Raw genomic sequence first — 25998 nt, 5'->3', positions numbered from 1 at the left:
GCTCACTGTGAAACTCCAAAACTGTTCCAAACCTCCTCCAAGCTATCAAAAACATTCTCCAAAACTATCCCAACCTTCTCCAGACTATTCCAAACCTCAGTCCTTTCATTGGCTGTGCTGATGAATGAAATCTCTACATATCATGAAATGAGTCCTGCAGCTACAGTGAAATCTAAAAAGATTAAATATTCGTATATGGTCTGGTGAGAGTTCTTAGGAATAATGAGGCTGCCACTGACTAAACACAGAATCAAAAGAGAATTTTCTCTGTAAATCAGTGAAAACACACTTGCAGTCTGCAGACACAGAGACGACTGGACGGATGGATAGAAGTTTGACAAACTGTGGGTGTAATCTGATTACTTATGATACCTTTTGTACTTTTGGAGCAATTTAAGTCACAAGTGAAGGCTTTTATAGCAGCTTTCAGATCTCATCAGCATGTGACAGCATCAGGCACAGGGGAGAGCAGAGATATTTTTAGACCAGAAAAAAATGTAAACATGTCTCACTCCCACAGTTTAGCAGATCAAGCATATATCACACCTCAAAATGTTGCCACAAGCCTCCTCTCGCTAAAAATGTAAATATATTTCCCATAGGAGTAATAGTTTTTAAAATCTAAACCTTAATTAATCTCATTGACTGCAATAAAAACTGCAGGTGGTCCTTCCTGTTTTTTAAACTTGCAGATTCTCTCTTCCCTCAAACACTGTGTACATATATTATACATTTTCATCCTCAGCTAGTCCTGCTGCCACTAATGATGTACAAATCTCTAAACTTGAAGCTTCAGTTTCAGGGATCCCCCACTGGCTCTGTGGTTAAGCCCTGGTAATGGTCAGCTTTCCCTGTTAAATTGCAAGGTTTAATACCGTCTCAGGGCAGTGCTCCTCATAACATTGCTCTTATGAACAAATTTGCTTTAAATATTGTATCGTGTACCATCATTCAATGTGACTATTTAATATTATTATATAGAACTATAATGAAGCCATGATGAAGAGAGATATGCATATTGATAAAGAGTCATATTTGGCCATCAGGTAGTGCTATACACAAAAAGTACAGTGGTTAAAAATGTTGTCATGTTAGTGCCCTGTTTAGATCCCAAGATTGTGAGTTCGATCCCTGCTAGCATTCAGTAGAGCTGAAGGTGACAAAAATGCAGATGCATACAGGTGCTCCTTATCTCCTGATTACTGATAGTGGCATAGACTGTCACAGACACATACGCCCTTTGTCACTTTTTCTCCTCCTCTCTTCATATAAAGTTCTTTAGAAACAGTCTTAGCTTATTTGAATATACTTCCCAGCATGCATTGCAGTGATGTGAAAATTATCCAGAAAACTAGTAACAAGTTAGTAGCAATCACACACATTTTCCTCAGGAAATGCACATTCTAGTTCTTTATTATTATGGTGGCAATCAGGCACCACCTGCTGGCAGAAAAGAGTACTTCAACCTTTCACAAAAGAGCTTCATGACAAGAGAACAGCATGTACCAATGGAATCATATGTACTCACATGTACAGCACGTACACTTGTACCATAAATAACTTCACAGTGTAAGGCACTACTCATGTACACGTGTTAAATTACAACCTATGAATCCAGTCACATTCATTTCCTCTTTCATATTGCAAAAACAATTGACGTTATATACTCTGTTAATATTGTAATTTGTATATAGCTGAATTATAATGAATTTGACCTCAAATAAATAATTTAATTTATTAAAATGAGTTTTTCTACATAATTTAAAAATGTCATGAGCTAATTCTGAGCCAAAATTGTTTAAATTATTTTTCATAAATTGTCATTTACATCGACAGTTTACTCTCACTAACCTGGGCCATTTCACATTTTCTTATTTTTATATTTCACCCCCCCAACCCTTTCCATGCTCTTATCGATTCATATCGCAATAACAATAGCAATCATCATACATGTTGTCAAGACTTAAATGTATAAAAAAAAGTAATTTCTGATACCATGCTGCATGTTGAAGGTAAGTAAAAACCATAAAAAGCCTTATATGGCTGGAATCTGACTATATAGACAATAATCCTCATATTTTTTGTGATGGACATCTCAACTGACACAATCTATATGTCAGTCAACCCCACCCATGTGGAATATAACAAATAGTAGAAATCATTTAAAGCTATTATTTAAAGAAAGTGTGCTGTATATAAAAATGGTTCCCTGTCATCTATATAGATAAGACTTTAACATCACAGTCACGTGAACTATACAGTAATGGTGGTGCTGCAGTGTTTTACTGGTTTCCAGTCTACTGGAACATTTCATTTACAACTACTCATCCTCTCCATCTTCATCCATCACAACCTCACTATTCAATTCAACTGACTCTTCCTCCACAGTCTCCCTCTCCACAACATCTTCCAATACTTCATCTTCCAAAGTCTGACCCTCTAAAGAGTCTGCTGCGAGCTCCTCTTCTGCTGTCTCACCAGCATCTTCCTGTTCCTCACTCTGTCCTGTAATTTCCTCTTCCTCTTCTGTTACGTCTCCCTCCACTTCCTGTTGCAGTGGCTGTTTCTCCTCCATCGCCTCCTCCTCCACCTGTTCTTCAGCATCCTCCTGCTCAGCCTCTTCTTCAACATCTTCTAGCTTCTCCTGTACCTCTGTGGCATTCTGTGCTGTAGTGGAGATGAACTCCTCTGCTGCAGGGCCCTCCGCATTTGAGTTAAGATTCATTGACCAGGAAGGTCCGTTTGCCAACTGAGGTGGAAAGATATGTTATTAATTACTCATCCAAATGTAATTCAAAAGTTAAAACTTGAAATACAATGAAAGCTGTCATGAAATAGTAAAAATTGTTAAGTTTGTGAGACAAATAGTGAAAGTAAAAGTAGCAGAGTTATACCTTGGAGTGAAAACTTTGCAGCTGAGCCATGATGCTGCTATGGAGGGTCTTTGAAGTGAAAAACTGCTCATCCAGAGTCATCTGAACTGAACTAAGCATCTCTTCCAAAGCCTGGGCACGAATGGCCTGCTTCGCTGCAACAAGTTCCCTGAGATACACACGAGACAGGAATAAACACTCAGCAAAGTGAAAATTAAAATATATTCAGTCATGCAAATAAAGTCTGTAAAATCAAATTGAACTCACTTTATTGCAACCATCTCCTGGGTGTTTGTATAAAGTGCTACATTATGAAGATACAGCGACCCTTTCAGATCATTTAGCTCAGAAGCGTGTCCCTCCAACTGTGCATTAAGAGCCTCCACCAATGCAACTTGCTCATCAGCTCTGGCGCATGCACTGTCCACAGCACTGGTCAGCCCAGCCACCTTAGCAGCCAGTGCTGAGCTGGAGCTCAAACCCGCCACAACACTCTCCTTCATGGCCTCAAACTCCTCATTCTGGTTATTGAACATGGCCTGCAGAGTTGTGACGGACAGGGCGACCTGCTTAATCTCTTCCCATCTGGTATCCATCTCAGCGTGGAGGGCCAAAAGCTGAGAGTCGAAGTCGTTGTGTTTCAACTTCTCTGATGTTGACAGGGCAACCTCAACTTTCTGCTGAGCCTGTTTCTGAGCCTCCTCCAGGGCAAAGATCCTCTCCTCCATAACCAAACCTGTATCCGGCTAGACAGTAAATTACGTTACTTAGCAATGTGTTTTGACTGAGTTCAAACATTTTTAAATATGGTTATAGATTTATGTCTACTGATCTTTTTTTTTTTAATCAATACCACTCTTTCCTAGTAGCAATGAATGCTGATATTAAAGATGTAAAACACACAGTGCATTTATTTCATAATAAAGGGGCTCTGAATGTCACTGAAACGTGACCATCAAGTTGTTCACAGTTAGGACATCCTAAAAATAACAACAGGTGTTACTATCAGTGTCAAGCCACCAGCCAGTTTAAAATGCCTTACAGCCTTAGGTTTTCAAAATAAAACTCAATGACCAACGTATCCATTCAAACGATCTTTTTAAAGGAACAAACTCCTTATATATATGTGACTGGAAATGTCTTTTTGTCATGCACATCCTCATTTATTTATTTCTTTGTTTAATCTTACTCATTCATTAAACCTTTCTTATTTTCAATTGGGAAAACTAAAATTATTCTGAAGGCAAGTATTAATTTCCGGTGTACTCCGTTCTGTTTGTCTAGCTTGACGCAGCTATATATTTTTTTTTTTTTTACCAGCATGCACATCTTGCTTGCTTAGTAAACGACGACAAAATCACGTTTAATTAAGCTAGTTGGCTTAATTTCACTTGGTAAACATATTTAAACAAAATAAAGTAAAGGAATTATAAGTATTTTGTAATGAAATGACCGGTCCAGCAGAAATACGGGTGAGAAAATTAGCTAACTTACCTGTGAGTCCGTCATCTCCATCACCTGCTGGAAGTTTGTGATCCTGTTTTGCATTGTTGTGAAAGACTCTGACAGTTGGTCAAGGGTCTGCTGGTGTTGCACACAAAACCACCCCATTACAGAGGCCCCAATTGTGAAGGTAATGATGAACAACAACAGAGCTGATGAAGCATATGACTTTATCTTTCTTTTAGACTGCTGCGCTGATGGCTCCAGCAGAACTGAGGTGTCTTCTTGTTGCTTCTTTGACTTTCTCTTGGCCATGGCAGCAGATGGGGGACTTGACTGGACCAAGTAGAGCTGTGTGTCTTCAGTGAAATGGATGCAGCAAAGAGGCTTCTCGTCGGGATTTGCTAAGGTATCACGTTTTCTATTCTGCTAGACCCTCTGACCTAGTCATTCATTGGACCCCCATAGCATTCAAAGCAACTGTTGCTGGTGGGGGGCGTGACAGCATATTATGTAACTGCAGTGGTGGAAGAAATACTCAGAAGTAAAATACCACAGTGTAAAAATACTCCAACAGCTGTAAAGGCAAATTTCTAATTAAGTAAAAGTACATTAGTATTAGCTACAAAATGTAGCTGAAATGTAGAAAAATATCTCCAATCAAAAGAGTGTTAAAATATGTAAGCTGATCTGTGTGACCATGTTAAACATTGATAGGGTTGCAACTAATGATTAATCTCATTATCTGCTGATTATTTTCTAGATTAATCGTTTTGTCTATAACGGGTTTTCAAAGTCTGAGGCTGTGGGCTTCCCTTTGGACAAAGTTGGGAAAAAGGCACCTCCCGACTCTTAGTTTACTTGTTTAGATTCGCTCAATTCCTGGATGCCTATGGGTAAGAAATGTAAGAAAATAGTGAAAAATGCCTGCTATGATTTCTAAGATCCCATGATGACTTCTTCAAATATGTTGTTTTGTCTGATCAACAGTCCAAAATCCAAAGAAATTCAGTTTACTGCCATGTACGACTCAGAAAAGCTTAAAATCATCACAAGCTGCAACCAACAAATGTTTGTAATTTTTGCTAAACAACATGACTAAAATGATTATTTGATTATCGAAATGGTTGCCGATTAACTTTCTGTCGATCAGCTAATTGATTAATTGATTAATCGTTGCAGCCCTACTTGCACAGGCATAGTTACTGTAACAACATTATATACAAACAAACTATAAAAAAAGGGAAAGAAAACATTACCTCCTCATTGAGCACCGCCCAGGCACTAAATTCATTTATTAGGACAAGTGATGTTGTTAAGACAGAGTATAACTTTCTTCCAGATAAGAGAGGAAAGGGATGCTGAATTTTATCATATTCAAGTTCTTATGAGTTCCCTGAAAGCAAATCTGTTAGTGTTGATATGGCAACAACTATTGGATCTTAAATCTTTTTCTTTTAAAACATATATCATATTTTCCAGGTGTAGGGTACTGATCATTTCTAGGCAAGGCAGATTTATTTATATAGCACATTTCAACAACTAGGCTATTAAAAGTGCCTCTAAAAGCCACTGCTTCACTGTTGGCACCTCAGCTCTTTCTGGATTTTTTTTTAGCTGTAATTATCCCAAAGAAGAGTTTCTGTTGTAAATCACCACCAATATTTTAAAAGTTGGATCAGGTACCGATCAAATATAGCTCTCTGTCCAGGAACTTGTATGTAGCTATGGAAAAAGGTGGCTTCGCCTGACTCATCACATAGAAACATCTGAAAAGAGATTATGAAGTTTAACTTTCAAATAATGTAGGCTAATCTGTGCAAAATTTAGAATTAAATGAGACAATGCTTGGCATTAACAGAACTGATATGGATTTATCTCAAGCTATTTTGCCATACATCAGTTGATACGTTTACATCCAAATTGTCTTTTCACTCTGTCTTTACATATCCTCCATCACAAATACATCAAGTTAATCTATTGTAACTGTGAAGTTTGAGGGGAAAGATTTGATATAATTTCTAACTTGCAGATTTTTCCACTTTACAAATGTATTATCTGAAGAAAAGGAATGATTTGCTGAGATAGGAAGTAGAAAAAATAATGGAAAGCTATTAAAAGTTGCTCTTTCCTGTCTGCAAAATCGTATTGTAAATAATAGGATTACCTCTCTATAATGTGATTATTATAATTTTTCTAAACAGAGGTGGTGGTTTCAACAGAGGTTTTGCTGGTGTGTCTAAGTGTAAAGTAACCATTCTGTTTACTGTTGTGTTTTTTGTTTTTGTTTTTAGTAATCCATCATATTTAACGAGATTATATAATCTACCTGCACTATAGTATAGCTGTCACATGTGTAAAAACTATAACATTTCCCTCTGAATTGCAGTTGACTCTAAGTAAAAGTATAAGTAAAAGTACCTCAAAACACTACTTCAGTAAATGTTCTTTCTTACTTCCCTCTTCTTATTCATTTATGTTTAGCAGGCTGCAGGTTCACCACAAGGTGGTGCTCTTTTGTCATTTTAAAACCGGGTGTACACATGAAAACCTGTGCATTTCTTGGTGTGATATGGCCACCAATCATCAGTGGAATAATGTGACACTGTGGAACTCAAAATGAATGAAAACACAAAACATGCTCAATTTCGTGTTGTATTTCACCACATTTTCAGTTAAATAGAGACAGAGCCGGTTGATGTAATATCTCCAAACTTTAATAGCATATGACATTTTCCCAAAATGCTCAATTCATGTTTTCTGGAGCTTTCTAAGGTTATAAAATGTTGAAACAGTCACACCATCACACTGGTGGGAAATAGAGTAGCTTAAATTAATCAAAGTTGTCACTCAGTTTAGTCTATTTGATTTAAAACTTAAGGAATCTGTTGGTTTAGCTGTCCATCAACTGCAGCTCTTCTTCACTCTGTAAAGAAACACATTAATACTCTCAGGTTGTTTCATCTACATTAGGGGAAATCTTTGTAGAAAAATATATGATTTTTAGACTTTGTCCAAATGTTAATACCTCTGACATTCAGCATCATTGAGCACTCAGCTGTCCCCAGTTGGTTCTCTATGACGACTTTGTATTCCCCGTCGTCTTTGGGTCCCACCCTTAGTATGAGCAAGGAGCAGACACCACATACATTGGTGATGTAGTAGTTGGTGTCTGTGTTCAGGCTGACATTGTTGCGGTACCATGTCACATGTGGAGTTGGATCACCCTTAACTGCACAGCTCATGTAGCACTCGTAACCTTCTGGAGCTGTGCGCCTCTTCAAGGGAATAGTAAATGATGGAGGTGACTCGAAGTCCAAAGATTTTGTCTTTGGCACATTCAGTTTGAAGTTTCCTGTGGTGCAAAGAACATAAAGTTTAGGCTTTTACAGAATTATGATTGTAAATTACTGAGTTTGTACTAGTGGCCTTCAAAGATATTTTTTTCTAACTTAAGCTGGAATCAAAAAAAGAGAGGCGGAGTCCTGTTTCACTAATTTCTCAATGCAATTTATCTTTGAGTGTTTCTTTTATTGGTCTTTTAAAAACACTGTTAAAAATACTGTTTTTGGAGCTCGACTCATACTAGAGACTAAAAAAAAAAATCTTTGCCTTTGATGCTTCAATTTTGTTTAAAAACAACTCTGTCTACACAAATGGAGTGAACCATGCAACATACTTTTAAGCAAGATTATGTTGCTGAATTGAGTTGAATTTTTGCTTTATTACAAATATCAATGTGACTGTGAAGGTTTCCTTCCTTCCTTTGTTTCCTTATTTCCTTAAAGAACGTCACTTTGGCTCTCTATAAACATTATTACAGGAAAGCCATATTGAGAGTGTAATTTAATTCACAGAGGTGTGTGGATTTTTAAATATAGCAGTGCTTCTCAAAAGTCATCAAGTCTAACACAGGAACCATGATACAGTATTGCGTGCAGGAATGTGAAAATGGAATCAGATGTATTTGCGATTGAATTTTAGGCACAAACCTTTTTCCTTTTTGATTTCAAATGCAGGGGACTTAGAAGGTGGTGAAAGTCCTATGTCATTTTTAGCAAATACCCTGAAGTAATACTCCCGTCCAGGCAAAATGTTGACAACGGTGAACTTATTGTTAAAGATGTTGTCTTCCACTGTTCTCCAAGTGCGTTTGAAGGAGTCACGCTTGGATACCATATAGTGTAGTCTGTCATCCCTCTTCTCATCTGGAGAGGGAGTCCAGGACAGAGTGACTGTTCCTGGGATGTTCTGATCCAGCTGCACTGGTCCTGGAGGCATAGGATCATCTAGAGCCAGATTTAGAGACACAAAAATACTAATTACTGATATTACAGGGTTAGTTTGCTTATTTTAGGTCGGACATAAAAGTGCTGGTTGGGGAGGTGATATCCTCACATGATCTCTGTGAACTAACAGCTAAAGCTAATATTACAGTTGCTCCTGTCAACAACAATATAATCATGGAAAAAATACATTGAATGACTTTTCTGATAACAAGAACATTTTGGAACATTGTTGAACTTGCTCTCTTACACTTTATATTGACATTGGTTAGGCTACTTCAAATTATTTTTGACCCAGTAACAATGATAGAAGACTGATAGCAGCAGTCATCTGCAAAAAAAGGAGCTGGAAATTTCTTTAGTTGGGGGCTTAATGGTTAGCAGAGCAGTGGAGTACTGAGTACATTCAGAAATATATATAATTTTGTTAAGTATGTTCTGTTTCAGGTATAAAATGGATTAAATCTAACCCAGAAAGCGGCATCTTTATTTGAGCATGGAAGTTCAGACCTAGAAAACAGTAGCCTATGTGTAACAAAGTAATCTCAACTCAAGGTCCACTTTCTAGCTTTTTCAGAGCTTTTGCCCATATTATCTTCACTAGTGTATATAGCTCATTGAAAGCTCAGAAGAACCTAGTTAGTGAAGTTTGAGTAGAGATTATCTTGTCATACATGATCTTTATTATGTGCAGAAAATATATCCTACCTATATTTATCCATCACCCTCCTTTCTCAATGTAGCTATGTTTACTGATACCTTTTTGTACTTTTCGTGTTAAATCCTCACTTCCCTCTGTAGTACTTAAAATATTTCTGTGCTAAACAATGGTTAATGCTAAATTTATACCTATGCTAATCTTGCCTGTTGATACTGTTCCTATCATAGCTTCATACCTATTTTAATTGCTTACCTGAAATACGTAAGTATGCAATCATGTACAAGTTATACAATCAACAAGTTACAAATTCAAATCAAGGTCTTTCTATAGTACTGTATGCAACATGCTTAACATGTGACTGTATCCAGCCCCGTTTCTATTTGCTGCATGTGTGTTTTACAGTTTTGAGACTTGGATTCACTAAATCCAACTGAAATTTATTGAGTCAAGTATTTAATGTGTTGGATAGCTGGGTAGGGACAAGTCTCTCTAACCCAATAATGTTGACTAACAATGTGTTAATACTCAGATACTCAGCTCATTCAGATTCACCTGTAACTCTGATTTCAATATTGAAGCTCTCCTGGCCGACAATGTTCTTGACAGTGATGGTGTAGATGCCAGTGTCAGCCCGCTCAGATGTGGGGATCAACAGTTGAGAACCTTTATCAAAGTTGCTAATTGTTACATGTTTGGACACTGGAATACCATCTTTTAACCAAGAGATATCTGGCAAGGGGGAGGCCTGTAGACAATAAGGAAAAGATCAGATTAATATATTAATAAAAATCCAAGTACCGTTACAGTTAACTTACATTCTTAGAAAAATCCACTGGCGCAATACCTCAAAGTTGATGTTGAGACGAACAGTGTTTCCTGATCTCACCACCATAAAGGTCTTCATTTTGCGATCTGTAAACTTTGGCCTCACTTTGAGGGTAAAGTATAGAAAAAAATGTTTAGATTCTTGTATTCATACAATTTAGCAAACTGTTTTTCATTCTTATTAAACTGATATTTTCATTCTTTACATTTTATAATACTCTTTACTGAGCTCTAGACAGTTATGAAATCAAAACTTTTGTTTGAATTTTTGTTTTATTTTCTATTCCCACAGAAATGGACAGAGATGTCTCGAGTAAATGCACAACACTGGGATGAAGACAACTCACTAGTGGTATAAATCTAGATCCATTTCCGATTCTTTGTTTTTTGTAATACATTGCGCTGCGGGTACACCAGTTGTCAAAAGCTGCTACATTTGCTCCATCTCTGGAACCTATTTCTATCCCACAGTGTTGCAACTGATTGAACTGCAGGGTGGCGCAACCAAACACACAGAAGTCAGCAGTTTCCTACATATCCACACAGACAGTCTGTATCAGTTATGTGCATGAAGCTCCTTTGGTTAAAATCAACAACAAAAACAAGTCATTTTGCCTCTACTACAGTGGTGTTTTGACATTGTATCATGCTTTTAAAATACTACTCTTGGCTGGAAGCAGCATTTGAACTTCAATATTTTGTTCTCTGTGAAAATGATTGGAAGCTGTCACAAAACTCCTCTGTTCATGGATGTTATATAAAATATTAAAAGACAGAAAAGATACAAAAGTAAGTCTTGAAAAAGTCCTGAAAGAGATTATAAAAAAAATAATATCTTGATTATATCCTGACATGTTTTTCAGGATTTCGGTTAATTCGTGCAGACTATAATTTCTTAGTGCTGAGATTTACGTTTGACAGCTGTAAGCACATTTTATTTAATGGGTGTACCCGGCAGCTGTATAATGTAGGAAAAACTAAATATTTACTGTATCTTGATTATTTGCAGATACGGAATATGAAATGAGATGTATCAGGATCAGTGCTTATAAAACCCGATCAGGACATTTCTAGGAATAATAGAGCAAAAAGTTATTTCATTAAACTTTAAGAAACCATCAAGTATTGGATTTAAATTGCATGTCTTCTTACCAGGAGGAGGCATGGCAATGATGTAATTGTCAAAACCTTGAGGGTCTCCATCACCTCCATAATTGGTAGCAATTACTCTCACCCAGTATGTGGCCATTGCCTTCAAGCCAAGCACAGTGTAAGAAGTTAGAGTAATTGGGATGACATTACAGCGGGTCCATTCAAGGCTTTCTACTGGTCTGATCTCCACGTAGTACCCCTGGGCTTCATCCTCTACCCCTTTCACTTCCTTAGGTTTAGTCCAAGCCAGGGAAAATGTAGTGTAATTAGATGATGTTAATTTCAGGTCTGTGACTTTGCCTGGGGGTTCTGAAATTACAATAATGTGAGGTTATTGGCTCAGCATGACTGTGCTTTTATACTACACAGAGAGCTGCAGATAGTATAATGTTGAACACCACGCTGGTTCACTGTAAAGCATGATTTATATGATTTTCAGTGAGCTAAGAGAAATGCAGTAAATTGGAAGAATTAATTGTGATTGGCTTACTCATTGGATCCCTTGCAATTATTGTGCCAGATGGAATACTAGGATCTCCAACACCAGATAGGTTTATAGCAGAAACCCTAAACTCATATGCTGCCCCCTCAAAGACATCTTTCACTGCATACTTTGTATCTAGAGAAAAAAGAAAGAAATTATCAGTGTTACATTAGAATCATAAATTAATGCTGAATGGCAAATTCATAGCATGCATTCATTTTTACATAGCGAATAGTGGTATATTCTTGCAGCTTATGATATGAGGGACATACCCTTGATTGGCCCTGCTTGGTTCACAAGGCTCCAGTAATTAGTGCCTTTCTTGTTCTTTTCCAAATTGTATCCCACTATTTTGGTTCCTCCAGTGTCGCTTGGAGCACACCAAGCCAGGTTGATGCAGTCTTTAAAGGCACTGACTGCTTTTAGTGCTGTTGGGGGTCCAGGATAACCTGTAGGGAAACATGTTGTGATATTGGCATGTTGCACTACATTTTTTTTTATCTCCAAAATTAAAACAAGTCCCAAAACTCCAATACACCATTCGTCATGACCCAAATAAAGTTTGGTAGATAGCTGAAAACTTTTGGTGAATGAAGCATTGTCCACTGGAAGAATTGCGCAATGTGTTTTACTTCTGATGGACTTCCATTGAAGCTTACACTGGTAGTACCTCCCTGTGCATGCTTCCCACAGTTAGATATTGATATCTTTATTACTGTGCATCCATCAAAAGAGTTCAACGACTTAATCCATGTCTTTTTGTATGTATGTATTTTAAGAGTTGTTAATGCAGGAGTATTTGAAACATCCTGGAAATTGTGGTCTTCGGGACAGGTAGAAGTGATTTAAACTTCCATGTTTAAGATTTTAAAATCTTGGACTTTGGCGACTCTTAGTGGTAGCATCAAAACATGACATTTTTCTGTACTTTTGCAGTTCTTTTGGATTAATGTTGACATTTTTTTTGATTAGCATAATAGATTTGTCAAAATAAATGAAAATAAATTATATTTGTATCACTGTATGATTCTTTTACCTGGTTTCAAAAACAATTATAGTATTAATATTTAATCACACAGCTGCCACAATAGCCCTTACACCACAAATTTTCCTAATTGCTGGGTTTAAGATGAATGACTTACGTAATACACCAGCTGCTATGTGCTCTGTTTGCAGGTGATCACTGATGCCCTCTGTGTTCTTGGCTCTGATCCGGTAGCAGTATCTCCTTCCAGGGTCTACATCTGAATCTTTGTAAATTGTGCTGCTGCTAGTCATCTCTCCGACATTTGACCATTTATTTCGCCCCACTTGTTGGCGGTCTATGATATAGTTTGTGAGCGGGCATCCACCATCATCTTTTGGCGGTTTCCATTTGAACTCAACAGATGTTACAGCACTTTCTATAATGTCCACAGGTCCCTGTGGTGGTGTGGGTTTGTCTGTTAAAGGAGTGAAAAGAACTCATATTGTGCTAACAGTGAAAAAACATTTATCTCCTTACATACTGTACGTTGTGTAATATCATAATAAGTGGCAAGTCTCTTCTTATCAACTCACCAATTACAATAAGTTTCGAAACTGCTTCTGTTGTACCAAATTCATTTTTAATTTTGATTTTGACCTCTCCACAATCTTTCCTCTGGCACTTAGTAAGGCATAGTTGACTCTCAGTAGCTGATGTTTCAATCTTCACATTGAGGGCAGGCAAAAGCTCGTCATCATCCTTGTACCATTGTATGTTCATCGGTGCCCCACCTGAGAATGGCAGCTTCCATTCGGCATTTTCACCTGCCTTTACAATGACTGGCTTTGTGAATTCTCCTAGAGCGTCAAGGTCGATTTTGGGTGGGTCTTCAATATAAGAGAAAAAGGTTTTAGTCAAAAACAGAAATCCTTTTAAACCACAGCAAAATGTATCAGATTTTATGGAAACAAGCCACCATTTTCAATTCTGACCTTGAATATTCAGTGTTGCTTCTGATTTACGTCCTTCAGCTTCAAAGCGGTACAAAGCTGTATCATCTTTTTTACAGCAATCAATTATCAACCTGTGACTTGCTCCATCTTTAATAATTGTTGCCCCATCATCGTCGGTTATCTTGTCAGATAAAAAGGTTCAGTATCATAGGTTTTTGAATCACAAGTCACATCACAAGTATTTACAAATTACATATAAATGACAGTATGCAATGTGTATAATTTCTGACAACCTCTATGGTTTTAAAAACTAGGAAATATTCATGGCAGTATTCCTATACACTTGAAATTTTCCTGGAATAGTTGACTTACCAGCTTCCCATTTTTATACCAACATCCCTCAGAAGCATCACTGCTTAGTTTGCAGGACAGCTCTGCACGTTCACCAACATTAGCAACAGTGTCTGACAGCCCACTTACAAACTGAACACCATGATCTGCAACAGTAAGAACAAAGTCAAAATTTAAAAAATATATATTACAATTTACAAAAAGTAGAGGTTGTTCATGATTGCATCTTAACTAAATGAAGACTTTTAGTTATGATGCAAGCATTAAATTTTCCACGTGAAAAATTACAGAGCATTTAGTGTCATATATTTGCTGCTTAATCTTGTTGTTTTTCACATAGTCAAAATGTAATTAAGTGACCAGGTAACAAATTTATTATTTGCTTAAGTGATGAAGTTAAGTGAAGTAAGCATCATCAGACATATGGGTCCTGAACATCTGTATTACGTTTTCAAATAGCGATGCTAATGCAATAACTGTGTGCTATTTGTGTCTTCAACCTCAGTTGGTTATGAACCATTTTTAGTGTTTAATTCTGTAACAATAATTAATGTAATACATGTATATCATTTAAAAACACTACCACAGATCTCAGCTTTGATGCAACAAGTGTAAACAAAGGTAGAGAGAATGCAGGAACATATTAGCGTGCTGTTTTCGTGTTGTGTTAATACTGATTACAATTTAAAAAGACCATCAAAATTGCACCTCAGTTTCTATCATTCTCCTGTAAGTGGAGCTGTTTTGTTTTTCTACAGTTTAAAGTTTAAATGATGTTTTCTGATTACTTGTTTTTTTTCCTCTTCAGCTGCTTTGAGTAAGTGAGTTGTGTATTATTATAATATTCAAAAGCCATTATATAATTTCTCCATAAACAGAATGGAACTGTGCCCACTTCACAGTTCAAAGATATTTATTGTAATTTATTGGCCTAAAAATAGTTAATACAAATCTCAGTCCGTACATTTCAGTTTGTTCTTTGCAGTAGAAAGCTCCCTACTGTGAGTATCTCTCATATTTTACTCTGGATTGGTTCAAATTTTAATCCTTGTCAAATTTCCCAGTGCAATTCCTAGGAGTAGCCTAATACTGAGACACTTATAAATGGAGGCCCATATAAAACTGACAATATATGCAGTGGCAGAGACAAATTTAAGAGCACTGGAACTAAAATTATAAAAACTTATATTTATCTCTGTAATGCATTCACACGTTATTCAGTCTACACACAATGCAGTAAGCGGTTTTACCTATAACAGTGTCAGGAAGCAATGGGCCTGTTCGTACTCGCTTCTTTTTATCATCTGCGTCATCATTTTCTGTTTTTCCTTTGTTGTCATCATCTCCATCTGCCTTGTTTTTGTCTTCTCCATCCTTCTTCCCACCAGAACCATCTCCAAAGCCATCGCCAAAACCATCACCAGAACCATGGCCAGAACCATCTCCTCCATCCCCTAGTGCAGCTTTAGCTGCTGCATCTGCAGCATCCTTTTCAGCTTGTGCTCGTCTGGCTGCCTCTAGGTCATCTTTCTGTTGTTGCAGCTTGGCCTGCTGTTCCAAAGCCAGTTTAATCAGATCATCCTGATCCCCAGTTTGGGTGCCCTTACGGCCTTTACTATGATCTGGATCCGCTGAATTAAAGTGAACACACACAGTAGGGAGAAAAAGCAATTTACTCTTGTTGATATTCCATTAATCAATGTATATATCAGAATGAAAACAGAAAAGATGTCCCACCTTCCACTGTGAGAGAGGCACTGCTGGAGGTAATGCCAGCAATGGCATAATATGCACCAATATCTTCTTTTTCACAATTTTTAATCTTTAATGTGTGAATTAGTTTGTCCTCTGAGACAGTGATCTCATATTTGTCCCCATCTTCAAGTGACGATTCCTGTGTTGACCAAGTTATTCTGTTGAGGGGTGTTGACAAGACACACTGGAAGAGGGCGTCCTCACTTTCAAAAACTTTCACATCCTTAATATTTGCTATAAACTCCACATCAGGCACTAAGAGAGGAAGAAAGAAGGGTGTGGAACATGAAAATGAACTGACTGACTTCATGCTTTGATTTGTCTTGCAAATTGCTAATACAATCACTTCTGATATATTACAAGTGCAATAGTTATGGCTCACCTCGAAAGTCAGTTGAAAGAACATTTGCCTCTTCAACATCAACCTGGTAAAATCCAGCATCCTCTGGCTGAGGATCTTTGATGCTGAAAACATAATGAGTCCCAGTTTTCTTTAGGCTATGCTTTGAATTTTCATCATCACCATATGGAACCATTGTGCCGTCCTTTTAAGAGAAAAGTAGTCAGATTTTTGTTTTGTTTTGGGGTTTTTTTAGCTGTTATTTGTTGTAAATTGTTCATCTTGAGATAGATTTTTAACTCACCTTGTATAAGTTAATTGTACTGTTGGGATCCAGTAAAGTCATATCTAGGCTAAATTCAGCTGTCCCATCGGGTTTCACTTCAATTTGTTTCACATTTTCCAGTTTCTCTACAACCTACAAAATAATTTCACTGTTAAGACAGCAGGGTCAAGTCCTGTATAGGTACAGTACATTATCTGTAGGCTTTGATTGAAACTTCAACACTGAAGCCATGACATTTTTTATTAAGCGATATTGAACAGAACATTTGAATTTTTAACACGCACTAGGTCAATGTAACCACAGGCATGAAATCTTCTCCAAGCACAGGAAAGAAAAATTTAAAAAGACTTTAAAAGCATGTCTCATGCAAATGGGTTTTAAAGTTGGCAAAACTCAAGCAAACTTTAGCTGATATTTGGGTCACCCAATACAGCTGAATGCTTGTGGGAAGTGTTATAAACTCTCACAGCTCAACATGCACATCAGTTTTCTTTGTTGTTTAAAAAACTATGAGGCTAGAGCGGCGGCAGCATGACAAACGCTGACAGAAAGTTGAAACTGAAAACCAGTGACACTGAAGAAAATCTGACAACTTAAAAGAAAAAAAAAAACTCACTGACAAAAAGATAGACATGAAGAAAAAATCTAAAGATTGACATTGAAAAACACATCATAATGCAAAAAATATCAAGATAGGACAATAAGATTGGAACTTTTTTAATGCCCATGTTATTGTGTTATGTATTTTTCAGTGAAACTTTTTTCAGTGCCAATACAACTTTCTCTAATACAAGTGTTTCAATGCCAATGTTTCCTTTTTCAGTTCAGGTTTTGTTTTCAATGCCAAATTTTATTTTAGATGCCAAAATTTAACTGTCACTGTTCTGGCCCCATAAAAAACAAACAAGCAAAAAAAAAAAAAAACAAACATCACAAACATTTTGCTGGCTCAAAATAAATGGTCCAGAATTTATGTGCAGATGTTACAAACTCTAACAGCTATCAAAGCCCTGACTATAATTGTAGTTTCAGACTGTGACATTGACAGCATACAGTACCTTTGCCTGTTCATCTTCCTTTTCCTTTTTCAATACTTTCAGTTTTTTCAGCATCCAGCGAAAGTCAGTAACACCATAGTCGATACAGATTTTTTCATAGTCCTTCCTCGGTGCACTGAGAAGCAGTTCCCAGAGCTTAGGATCCATCTCTCCATCTCTCCTTGGTGGGAGTTGTTTTTTTCGTTTGATAACACTGACAAGAGAGGAACAGAGTCATGTGCTTTGTGGGGTTTCACAGCAATACACAAGAAACTTCAATTTGAATCAAACTTACGTTTTCTTAAGCATTGATCTGAAATCCTGTGGTGCAGGTGTACTTGCTGAGAGAAAATGAGATGTAAATTTGAAAAAAAGATATTCATGAGATTCAGGTTTCTTTGATGCCAAATAATTTTATCATCATAATTTTTTAAACTTTACCTATGATTCTGTATAAACCTTAAAAATGTAAAAATAAACAAACAAAAAACCTTTGATCTTTGAAACCACCACCTTCTTTGGCAAAGGCAAAGGGCTCTTTAACAAACATTGTTAATATTATTCAAGAAAAAAAAACAAAAAACAACCTGAAAGTCTCTATAATCCTGAAAAGAAACTCATGGAGTGGTGTATGATAGAAAGAGCAGACGTAAGCTCCTTTTATAGTCCTGTTGTAAATTTCATACCTGCCAGTCCTGTCTTCTTGAAGCCAACTGGAAGAGAACATGAAAACAACAATAAAACAGAGAATGTTAAGTGAGGAGTTAAAATTTAATTTAATTAATGTACAATCAGCATACTGCATAGTTAATCTGTCTCTCACCTTCAAAAACAGTGAGTGTTGCAGTGCAAACAGCCTTTCCGAACTCATTGGTGGCAAAGCATTTGTAGGTGTCAGCTTGTTCTGGTTTTACATCGGGCATCTGATAAAGCAATATTGTCATAGATTACATATTTAGTGCTTAGCATTATGTTCTGTTTCCCATTGATGTGTAGAATGAGCTAATTAACTGAGTAATGTGAAGTACTGTGGTTGAGAGCAAAGTTCATGTTAACTATATTCTACCTCATTATTTTAAACAATTACTGTAATACAGAGCGGCAAGTGTGGGAGTGCAGGTGGACTGTGGTACAATATATTAATTAATATGTCCATGACAGAAGTGCTCATGGATCATTTTAATTTTTTCTGTTGTTTTCTCACCTCAAGAATGTACTCTTGGTCTCTTTCATCATATCTGGTCTTGTACTTTTCTGGGTCATTGATTTCACACTTGTTACGCCCCCATGTGACAGTTGGTGTCGGCTCTCCACTAACTTTGGCTCTAAAATGAACCGTTTTACCTGAACAATCAAAATACAGAGAGCCATACAACAGTGTTACTATTGTAGATAGTGTGATAATGGTGTTGTTTTCAGTTTTATGCTGTTGGTTGTTTTGTTTTTTTACCCTCTTGAACAGTCGTAGCCATTGGCTTCCGGGTGAAGTCAGGTGTTGATTTTCCATTAGGAACTTGCTCAATATACTGAGTGATCATAACCCCAGGAACTCTGGACCTTTTCCTGATAGCCACTGATAAGAACAGAAAATAATATTGAAAAACACTTAAACTTAGCCGTATGAGGTTGTGAAAGCAAACATAGAGAGGGAGTCAAGAAACAGTAAACACAAATGTTACAATGCTTTATGTGTGATGGCAGGTTATATACAATGTGCCAGAGACCCTTACTCTGCATCTACAGGTTATATATAATATACACACTATTAAAATATTCCTAAAAACTATGGGATTAAATATGGCTGAACCAATCAATAATCATTGAATCTCTATTACCATGTGTTAATGTCCACGATTTGTAAAATTATTTTCCGTCATGGACTGTAGAGGGGCATTACAAGCATTTTCACCAGTGCTTTTGCTTTTGGTTGCGGTTATATCTGAATTTCACAAGAGGTCACTATTTCATTTCTTTTCGTCAGTCATTACAACCACTTAATTATGACAAGGCCTGTATTTCCTTTTGCTGTACTGACTAAGATGTATTTTCAATTAAATTATCTGTCTGTCTGATCTGTTTTTATCTAAAAGGCAACATACAGTATATATATCAAGAACTACTTCACTTAAACTTGGTGTTTTTTGTCGCTCATTCATTTTAAAAGAAATTCCAATCAATTTGGCACAAGTGTACAAATAACTAGATTTTGTTCATATTTTTCAATTATAAAATAAATAGATTCATTTTATTTATACCTTTCCAAATTATATTTACAAAGAAATTTAAAAAACAGACATGGTAGTGTAAATGCATGTAAATGGACTGCACTTATATGGCACCTTTCTAGTCTTCCGACCACTCAAAGCGCTTTTACACTACAAGGCACATTCACCCTTTCTCACACACCGATGGCATGGGCTGCCATGCAAGGTGCCAACCTGCTCATCAGGAGGATCTAATCATTCACACACACTTTGACACACAGATGGCACATCGGGAGCAATTTGGGGTTCAGTATCTTGCCCAAGGACACTTCGACATGTAGATTGGAGGAGCCGGGAATCGAACTACTGATCTTCCGATAGAGCGCTATAAAAGAAAAAATGCTTTGAAAAGTCTGCTTCTCTGAGACTTTGAGGATGATTATTACAAAGTCAAGCGGTCAAAAGCATAGTTACTCTTTGTTTTTGGCTTAGACAGTAAAACAGTTGACAGTCCTTTATCGTGTTGGTGTAAAAGAGAGATGGATGACATTTCAACTGTAGGATGACTCAGCACACAACACCAAGTTCATCCAACAGCTGTTGAAATCACTAGATCCAACCCACCATCTGTTTGTCTCTTTTCTGCACAAGCATCATATCTTGTGATGACTCAGCTGCTTCATTCACTCTGGCCTGCACATTATACCATTACTTACTAACAACAGAATTAAATGTACTGCTGTGAGTATAATGTAGTGAGTCACTGCAGTAAAATTTAAACCATTGATTGGTCAGCAGATCTGAGGGGGCTGGAGGTGGAATAGAGGATGAGGAGATTAGAGAGATGCTTTAAAAATAAGTTGAATAATCTTAAGATCAGTTCTTTATTTCCAGCCCATACAGTACAGCTGAGGTTTATGGGAATGTACGTAGTTGACCTGATGATGGCGCTAGATGTAAAATGAGGGGATCACCAAAGTTGTTACAATTTATCATGTGAATGACATGAATTTCTGTACAAATTCATCCAATAGTTGTTGAGACTCAAAAACACAAATGTCGACCTCATGGTGGCGCTATAGGTAAAGTCAGGGGGATCACAAAAGTCAGTAGGATTCATCCTCTGGGGACAATAAATATCTTTACAGAATATAACAGTAATGACAATGGCAATCATGTTTTCAGTTGCAAAATTGAGATTTAGTTAAAAAAAAAAAAAAACACAATGTTATTTTTACCCAGTTTGAAATATGAAACCTTCAGTCCAGTCAAGCATTTATGGCTTTTGTGTCACTGTCTTTATGCAACTCTTCATCAGGTTTATTCAGTAAGTGCTTGCAGCCATCCTGGTTTAATAGTAATTTAACACATTTTGGGACAGTTAAAGCCATTAATCTATGTCCACCATTCATTTACAGGTGTAGAAATTTTATTGGAGATGTCCACAACTTGTTTGATTTATTGGAAATTTAAATGTTATAAGCCCTAGTATATATCCATTTTAGAACTTTATATTGTGCCAGCAGCCCTTCAATGTCTGTCCTACTTTTACCACATCATCTACTAAAGTGGTACAAAATCACATGGATACATGTGTGAAGGCAGGTGGTAATACTCACAAAAAGTACAGATTCAGGGGAAAAAACAACAGTGAAGGAATGAAAAACGGAGAAAAACTATTTCTATTCAATAGCACAAGATGAATTAAATTACTTTGATAATGTGGAAATACAGCTACAAAGTGGACTTCAAAGTGAAGCCAGTCCCTCCTCTCTCTGAAGTAAAGCATCTGCACAGACATACAGTAAATTCATAGGTTGGCTTATTATTTCACTACTTCCAATGTGAGTTTCTTAAAGATTAGCCATTCTACATTACTTTTCTGCAGCAGCCCCTACTCCAGTTAGAGGGCATGTATTGAATATTCATCAAACTGTATGTGTCATCTCTCAAGGGGCTGGTTTACGCTCTTATATCATCTAAATGCAGGCAGGATTTCTTGTAACCTTGTTCCTCCAGCATTGATTCACACATAATCCAAGTCTGGTAGGACAGCAGTCAGTTGTTTGCTTCTGCATACCAATTGCTCCTGGAAGAAGTGTTGGATTTGGACACCAGCAGACATCAGGAGAAGTAGGAATTTGTTGGCTATATTGAGGGGATATCCCTTTCATAAAGCATTTGGTGCATCAGTGGTAGGTGTCTAAAGTAAGTGTAAATGGTTTTAAGAGTGTCCGGGTTAGTGTTTCTTGGAAGCATAAATTTTAATGGGTATACTTTGTCTTTCATATATATATCCATGTTACACTTCTTCCCATTTCAAATACTAAAGATGTTGGATTTCAGGCATCAAATGATGTTTGTTTTGAAGTGGGTGGTAGTAAGGAAGTGTTATTAATTTGTTTCTTCTTCGCTTCCTCTACTAGAATCATATTGTACTCTCCTTCACAAGTACCTTCTGTTAGTAGATCTCAATTAAACCTGGTAATGCATTTAAGGCATATATTAAAAATCAAAAACCAGCTGGATAAAAGTATATCTAAAGTATTTATTAAATGAACTATTAGGGAAGGACTTTCTCTGAATATATAGTGTGACAAAAGTTTATGTTAAATTTTTACTTGTACAATGGTGTATAATACAACAACACACAACATTTTTTGCACATACGACAAACAAAATACAGTATGCACACAAAAAAACAAACAACAACAAAAACATCCCTCACATTGTTTAATCTTACCTGGGGCTTGGCTTGTTTTTAAAGTCATTGCAGCTGTTGATTGTTTGTCACGAGATGTTTCAGAGTTCAGCGTTGGAATCACTGTGTAGCTGAAACACAAAGAAAAACTGTCACAGTTGTATGTAGCTACCTTTATGCTATAAAAGAAAAACATAATAATGATTTAAAAAACTCTGACATTATGTGAAGTACCTATGTTTCTGGCATTATGTTGTTCTGTATGGTCGAACATATGTTTTATTACTTTTCCACTCAGATCTAGCAAAGGGCAATGAGAAAGCCAACTAGTGCATTTGTGGATATTTATGGAAGACATATTAAAGGTTAAAAGGTTCTTGCAAGATATCACCCCCAAAACTAAAAAATTCAAAATAACTTTCAAATGAATGTTAAAGAGATTCAAGTCATGGAAAGGAAAAGCAAACTTCAGTCAATTGCAGAAAATACTGTTTGTTTGGCAATCTTTACATCCGCCTACGGGCCTTGGGGCAGAGTTTCTCAACCTTTTGGTGCAAACCCCACAAGGATTTCCTAGTGTGTCAATATTATCATTATTAACTTTATTTATGTAGTACTTTTGTGGTGTGCTTTACAATAAAACAGCAAAATAAAATGGGAGGAAACAATACTATTTCAAAATAATGAGAAAAAAGTAGAAAATAAAAGAAAACAGAATAAAACTAAAATATTTACAAAATAGTTAAAATAGGCATCCAATGGGCATAATTAAAAAAACAAACTGATTTAACTGGAAAAAGTAAGTATCAAATTTAATTCATTCGGCACTCCCTCTTTGGTCAGAAATATACTCAACATCACATGACTCAACTTGACCATGCAAGGGTCATGAGAACTTGGGAGACCTAAAATTGGGGTCACAGGCCAGAAACCCTGCCTGGGAGGTTCTACTCAAGTATCATTTACGTTGCTGTATGACATCAGCCTGTCAAAGTGGGGATGCCTTGCCTCCTGCAGACACTTGGGGACATGTTGGGACACTGTAAATGGGGAATGTGAAATCCCACCTACTGGCTGACTCTGCCTAACTGCCTGTGGAGTCAAGTGGCTGTGCCAGCAATTTAACTGCTCAGGATCCAAACATAGACAGGAGCAGAATGTCTTTGCATCAGACTGTTATGCCGATGCACATAACTGTAAATCTCTTTTATGACACCTAGTCTTAAAAAGTATGTTTTGCGCTGTGACTCTCGTTAGGCATCTAATCTAGAACTATCAGTAAAAGACTGAAAGGAAAACACAAACTCAAAGCTGACAAAACTGCTTTTCTTGACCAGTCATGTAGATTTGCTTGTGTTGAAATGTGAAAAAGCACAAACTGTGTACTTCATTTGCTAATAGAAAAACAATATTTATCCAGAAAGTTAAAATAAGATTCAGAAATTGTTTTTACCAAGCACTCAGCCATACAAACTGGTGATGACTATGACCTACTTTCACTGTTGCCCAAGAGACTTTTAGGCCAAGCACCAGTGTACAGCAGTGACCAAAAGCCTGTTAGTATAGGTTATTTTATCTATCTCTGAGTTAGTTGAGTAATTCTTTTGGTATCTCCAGAGCTGACAGGCTTTTAATTTGAACAAAATGGGCTGTATATCATGATGATAGCCATAAGGCTTTTTACATGGTCCTTTAATTTTTAGGACCAAGAGGAACACTGAAAACTGTGAACAAGGATATCTGACCTTGAAGATCTACAACCCAGCATAAAATGAAGACTTTGATGTGTCACACATTCTGCAGTGCAAACTGATCATAGGCTTCTGCTCAGTCCTTTGTTAGTCATGGGGAGCCAGAAGAATAAGTCACATTCCTCGCTGAAATATGGCACACTGATGTGATCTTGAATCTCTGTATTATAGGGCGATTGCAAGAGGTTAATTCATATTTTTTTCATTCTACACAGTATAAAAATCCTTGGACACTTGGAAACTGATTGTATGAAAATGGAGATTTTAAAAGCTTTAAATACTTCTGTAGACAGCTTAAACATTTTTTACACATTTATATGAAATAAACAGGTGTCTGTAGATCTTTTTATTTATCTTAAAGGTTATCTGACTTTTCCTCTTTTCTTAGTTATTTTGATTTTTGAAGCAGCAGAATCAGATGCTTTGGCAACCTTTTAAAGCCAAACTAATGCTTATCTTGGCTTAATAAATGCTTGTAATAAAATCACATACAAGAAAATGATTATTAGATTTATTACGCTACCTAATCACTCGTACTGCTATTTGTCTTAAACTAGTTTAATGTGAAATAATCATAGAGCTGATTGTACTAATGTAGTCTCCTAATGTTTGTCTCTCTCAACAAATGATGCCTTTCTGTCCTTCATTTGAATAATATTACATTTGCCTTGATTCGTACCACATATCGATTGAAACCTTACATCATGCAGGTTTCGGTCACACCATTTATTTTATTTGCTTTTAGTCATTTGAAAAATTTGATAAATTACTGACACGCGAAATTTGCTGTTTAATAAAAATTAATCGCACTTACTTTCACTTCTTCGTCGTGTACGTTCAGCCATCCGTCTTCAACTTGTACTCTTCTATCTATCTATCCAGTATATCAAAGGTGACACCCCTTTTTGTTCGGTGATAAAATTCCCATAGGAAGCCTTACATGGGTAAAATGCAGTTGGGAAAAAAACCATATTGCAGCAGTAGTAAAGGGTGAAGGTTACTCTTACCCATCCCTATGAAAGTGATCACTTTGCAGTTAGCACTAGAAATACATTATGACTGTTCATTCAATCTGGTATGGGCCATATCAAGTCAACAGTTTTCCCCCATTACTATTGACAATATAAAATAATGTGCAGCATCATATACTAATATCAAGATTCACATTCCATCTGTTAGATTTAAATAAAGCTATGACACATTCTAGCATTATATCATTAATGTCAATCACATTAGTGATGGATATTGCTGTACATGATGTCCATGGTTGAGGCTTCATGATTTATGGATCCACAATAGACATGTACTGCAATTTCCCGCGTGCAAGAGGGAAAGCATCTCACCAAAAGGTTTCGACTGGCAGCATCACAAGGTCTCCAGAAATATGATCACTATGACCTTTATTGGTCAATAAACATTAACATGAGACATTTTATTTGGTAAAGTAATCTCTAGTTGATATAAATGAATTGGCCGTTCCAATTAGCCTTTGAAAGTATCAACTGAAATTCTCACAGCATGCTTGTGGTATTTGGTGAGTCACATTGGACCTGGGGTGGCATTACAAAAAGGTGGTTGCTCACGGTGTGATGGTGTGTTGTATTCGTTGCACTGAGCAGAATTTTGGGTTCACATTGTCAGAGGTTAAACAAGCATGACTTATCCAGACAGTTTGAATAGTCACCCTGACCTCATAAAAGAGACTGTGACATTACTGCAAGAAAAGCCTGATGACACGAGTGGAGAATCAACACAAATATCACCTCTGACCAGGCAGAGGAAATGAGATAAGCACTTTTACATAAAGGTATATTAACAACTGTACTAAATGTTAAAGGTAGAACAATGCCGCATTATTCTACTATTATCAGTCAGCATAAGGTCATCAGATAAAATAGGAATTCTCATCTTGGCTGTGCTATTTAGTCA

General features: G+C 36.7%; 2 protein-coding genes and 1 long non-coding RNA gene across 6 annotated transcripts; 1 reads left to right on the top strand and 2 right to left on the bottom strand.

Annotated features, from left to right (window-relative positions):
- Positions 1 to 1395: 1395 nt before the first annotated feature.
- On the bottom strand, positions 1396 to 4631 carry LOC122981427 (protein Ycf2-like). Its single transcript, XM_044350149.1, has 4 exons — positions 4368 to 4631; positions 3141 to 3619; positions 2895 to 3042; positions 1396 to 2749 (listed from the first exon to the last, which is right to left on the bottom strand). The coding sequence occupies exons 1-4, from the start codon at positions 4629 to 4631 to the stop codon at positions 2321 to 2323; spliced, it is 1320 nt and encodes a 439-aa protein (XP_044206084.1). The 3' UTR covers positions 1396 to 2320.
- Positions 4154 to 12988, top strand: LOC122981428. 3 transcript variants are annotated; one of them, XR_006403234.1, is made up of 4 exons: positions 4154 to 4345; positions 4562 to 4725; positions 10381 to 10440; positions 12901 to 12988. It is a non-coding gene; the product is annotated as an uncharacterized LOC122981428 (long non-coding RNA). The 3 variants fall into 3 exon arrangements; XR_006403236.1 differs by lacking the exon at positions 12901 to 12988 and adding an exon at positions 10560 to 11234; XR_006403235.1 differs by lacking the exon at positions 10381 to 10440 and having other exon boundaries at positions 12901 to 12987.
- LOC122981426 (immunoglobulin-like and fibronectin type III domain-containing protein 1) lies at positions 7018 to 25018 on the bottom strand. Of its 2 annotated transcripts, none has more exons than XM_044350148.1 (24): positions 24884 to 25018; positions 22361 to 22449; positions 18864 to 18986; positions 18618 to 18757; positions 18237 to 18336; positions 18100 to 18126; positions 17709 to 17754; positions 17435 to 17627; positions 16395 to 16508; positions 16133 to 16295; positions 15733 to 16005; positions 15246 to 15617; positions 14017 to 14141; positions 13684 to 13825; positions 13285 to 13578; positions 12867 to 13166; positions 11997 to 12173; positions 11731 to 11859; positions 11241 to 11549; positions 10108 to 10193; positions 9816 to 10008; positions 8309 to 8605; positions 7345 to 7671; positions 7018 to 7242 (listed from the first exon to the last, which is right to left on the bottom strand). In XM_044350148.1, the coding sequence occupies exons 2-24, from the start codon at positions 22386 to 22388 to the stop codon at positions 7238 to 7240; spliced, it is 3963 nt and encodes a 1320-aa protein (XP_044206083.1). In that variant the 5' UTR covers positions 22389 to 22449; positions 24884 to 25018; the 3' UTR covers positions 7018 to 7237. The 2 variants fall into 2 exon arrangements, with proteins under 2 accessions (XP_044206083.1, XP_044206082.1); XM_044350147.1 differs by having other exon boundaries at positions 15246 to 15626; positions 24884 to 25016.
- Positions 25019 to 25998: the final 980 nt, after the last annotated feature.

The sequence above is a fragment of the Thunnus albacares genome, chromosome 4 (genome assembly GCF_914725855.1).
Source record: "Thunnus albacares chromosome 4, fThuAlb1.1, whole genome shotgun sequence".
Classification (NCBI taxonomy): domain Eukaryota; kingdom Metazoa; phylum Chordata; class Actinopteri; order Scombriformes; family Scombridae; genus Thunnus; species Thunnus albacares.
Note: the sequence above shows the minus strand (reverse complement) of the source record. Positions and strands in the feature narration are given on the sequence as shown.

What these genes read in the sequence shown, in the direction of transcription:
- LOC122981427 (XM_044350149.1), bottom strand. Translation starts at nt 4,631, where the DNA reads ATGGCCAAGAGAAAGTCAAAGAAGCAACAAGAAGACACCTCAGTTCTG. An exon ending in CAGGAGATGGTTGCAATAAA is followed by an intron (nt 3,043 to 3,140) that starts GTGAGTTCAATT and finishes TGTGTATCTCAG; the next exon opens with GGAACTTGTTGCAGCGAAGC. An exon ending in TGCAAAGTTTTCACTCCAAG is followed by an intron (nt 2,750 to 2,894) that starts GTATAACTCTGC and finishes TTTCCACCTCAG; the next exon opens with TTGGCAAACGGACCTTCCTG.
- LOC122981426 (XM_044350147.1), bottom strand. Translation starts at nt 22,388, where the DNA reads ATGACTTTAAAAACAAGCCAAGCCCCAG. An exon ending in AATTGCAAGGGATCCAATGA is followed by an intron (nt 11,550 to 11,730) that starts GTAAGCCAATCA and finishes TTGTAATTTCAG; the next exon opens with AACCCCCAGGCAAAGTCACA. An exon ending in TGAAATCAAAAAGGAAAAAG is followed by an intron (nt 7,672 to 8,308) that starts GTTTGTGCCTAA and finishes TTTGCACCACAG; the next exon opens with GAAACTTCAAACTGAATGTG.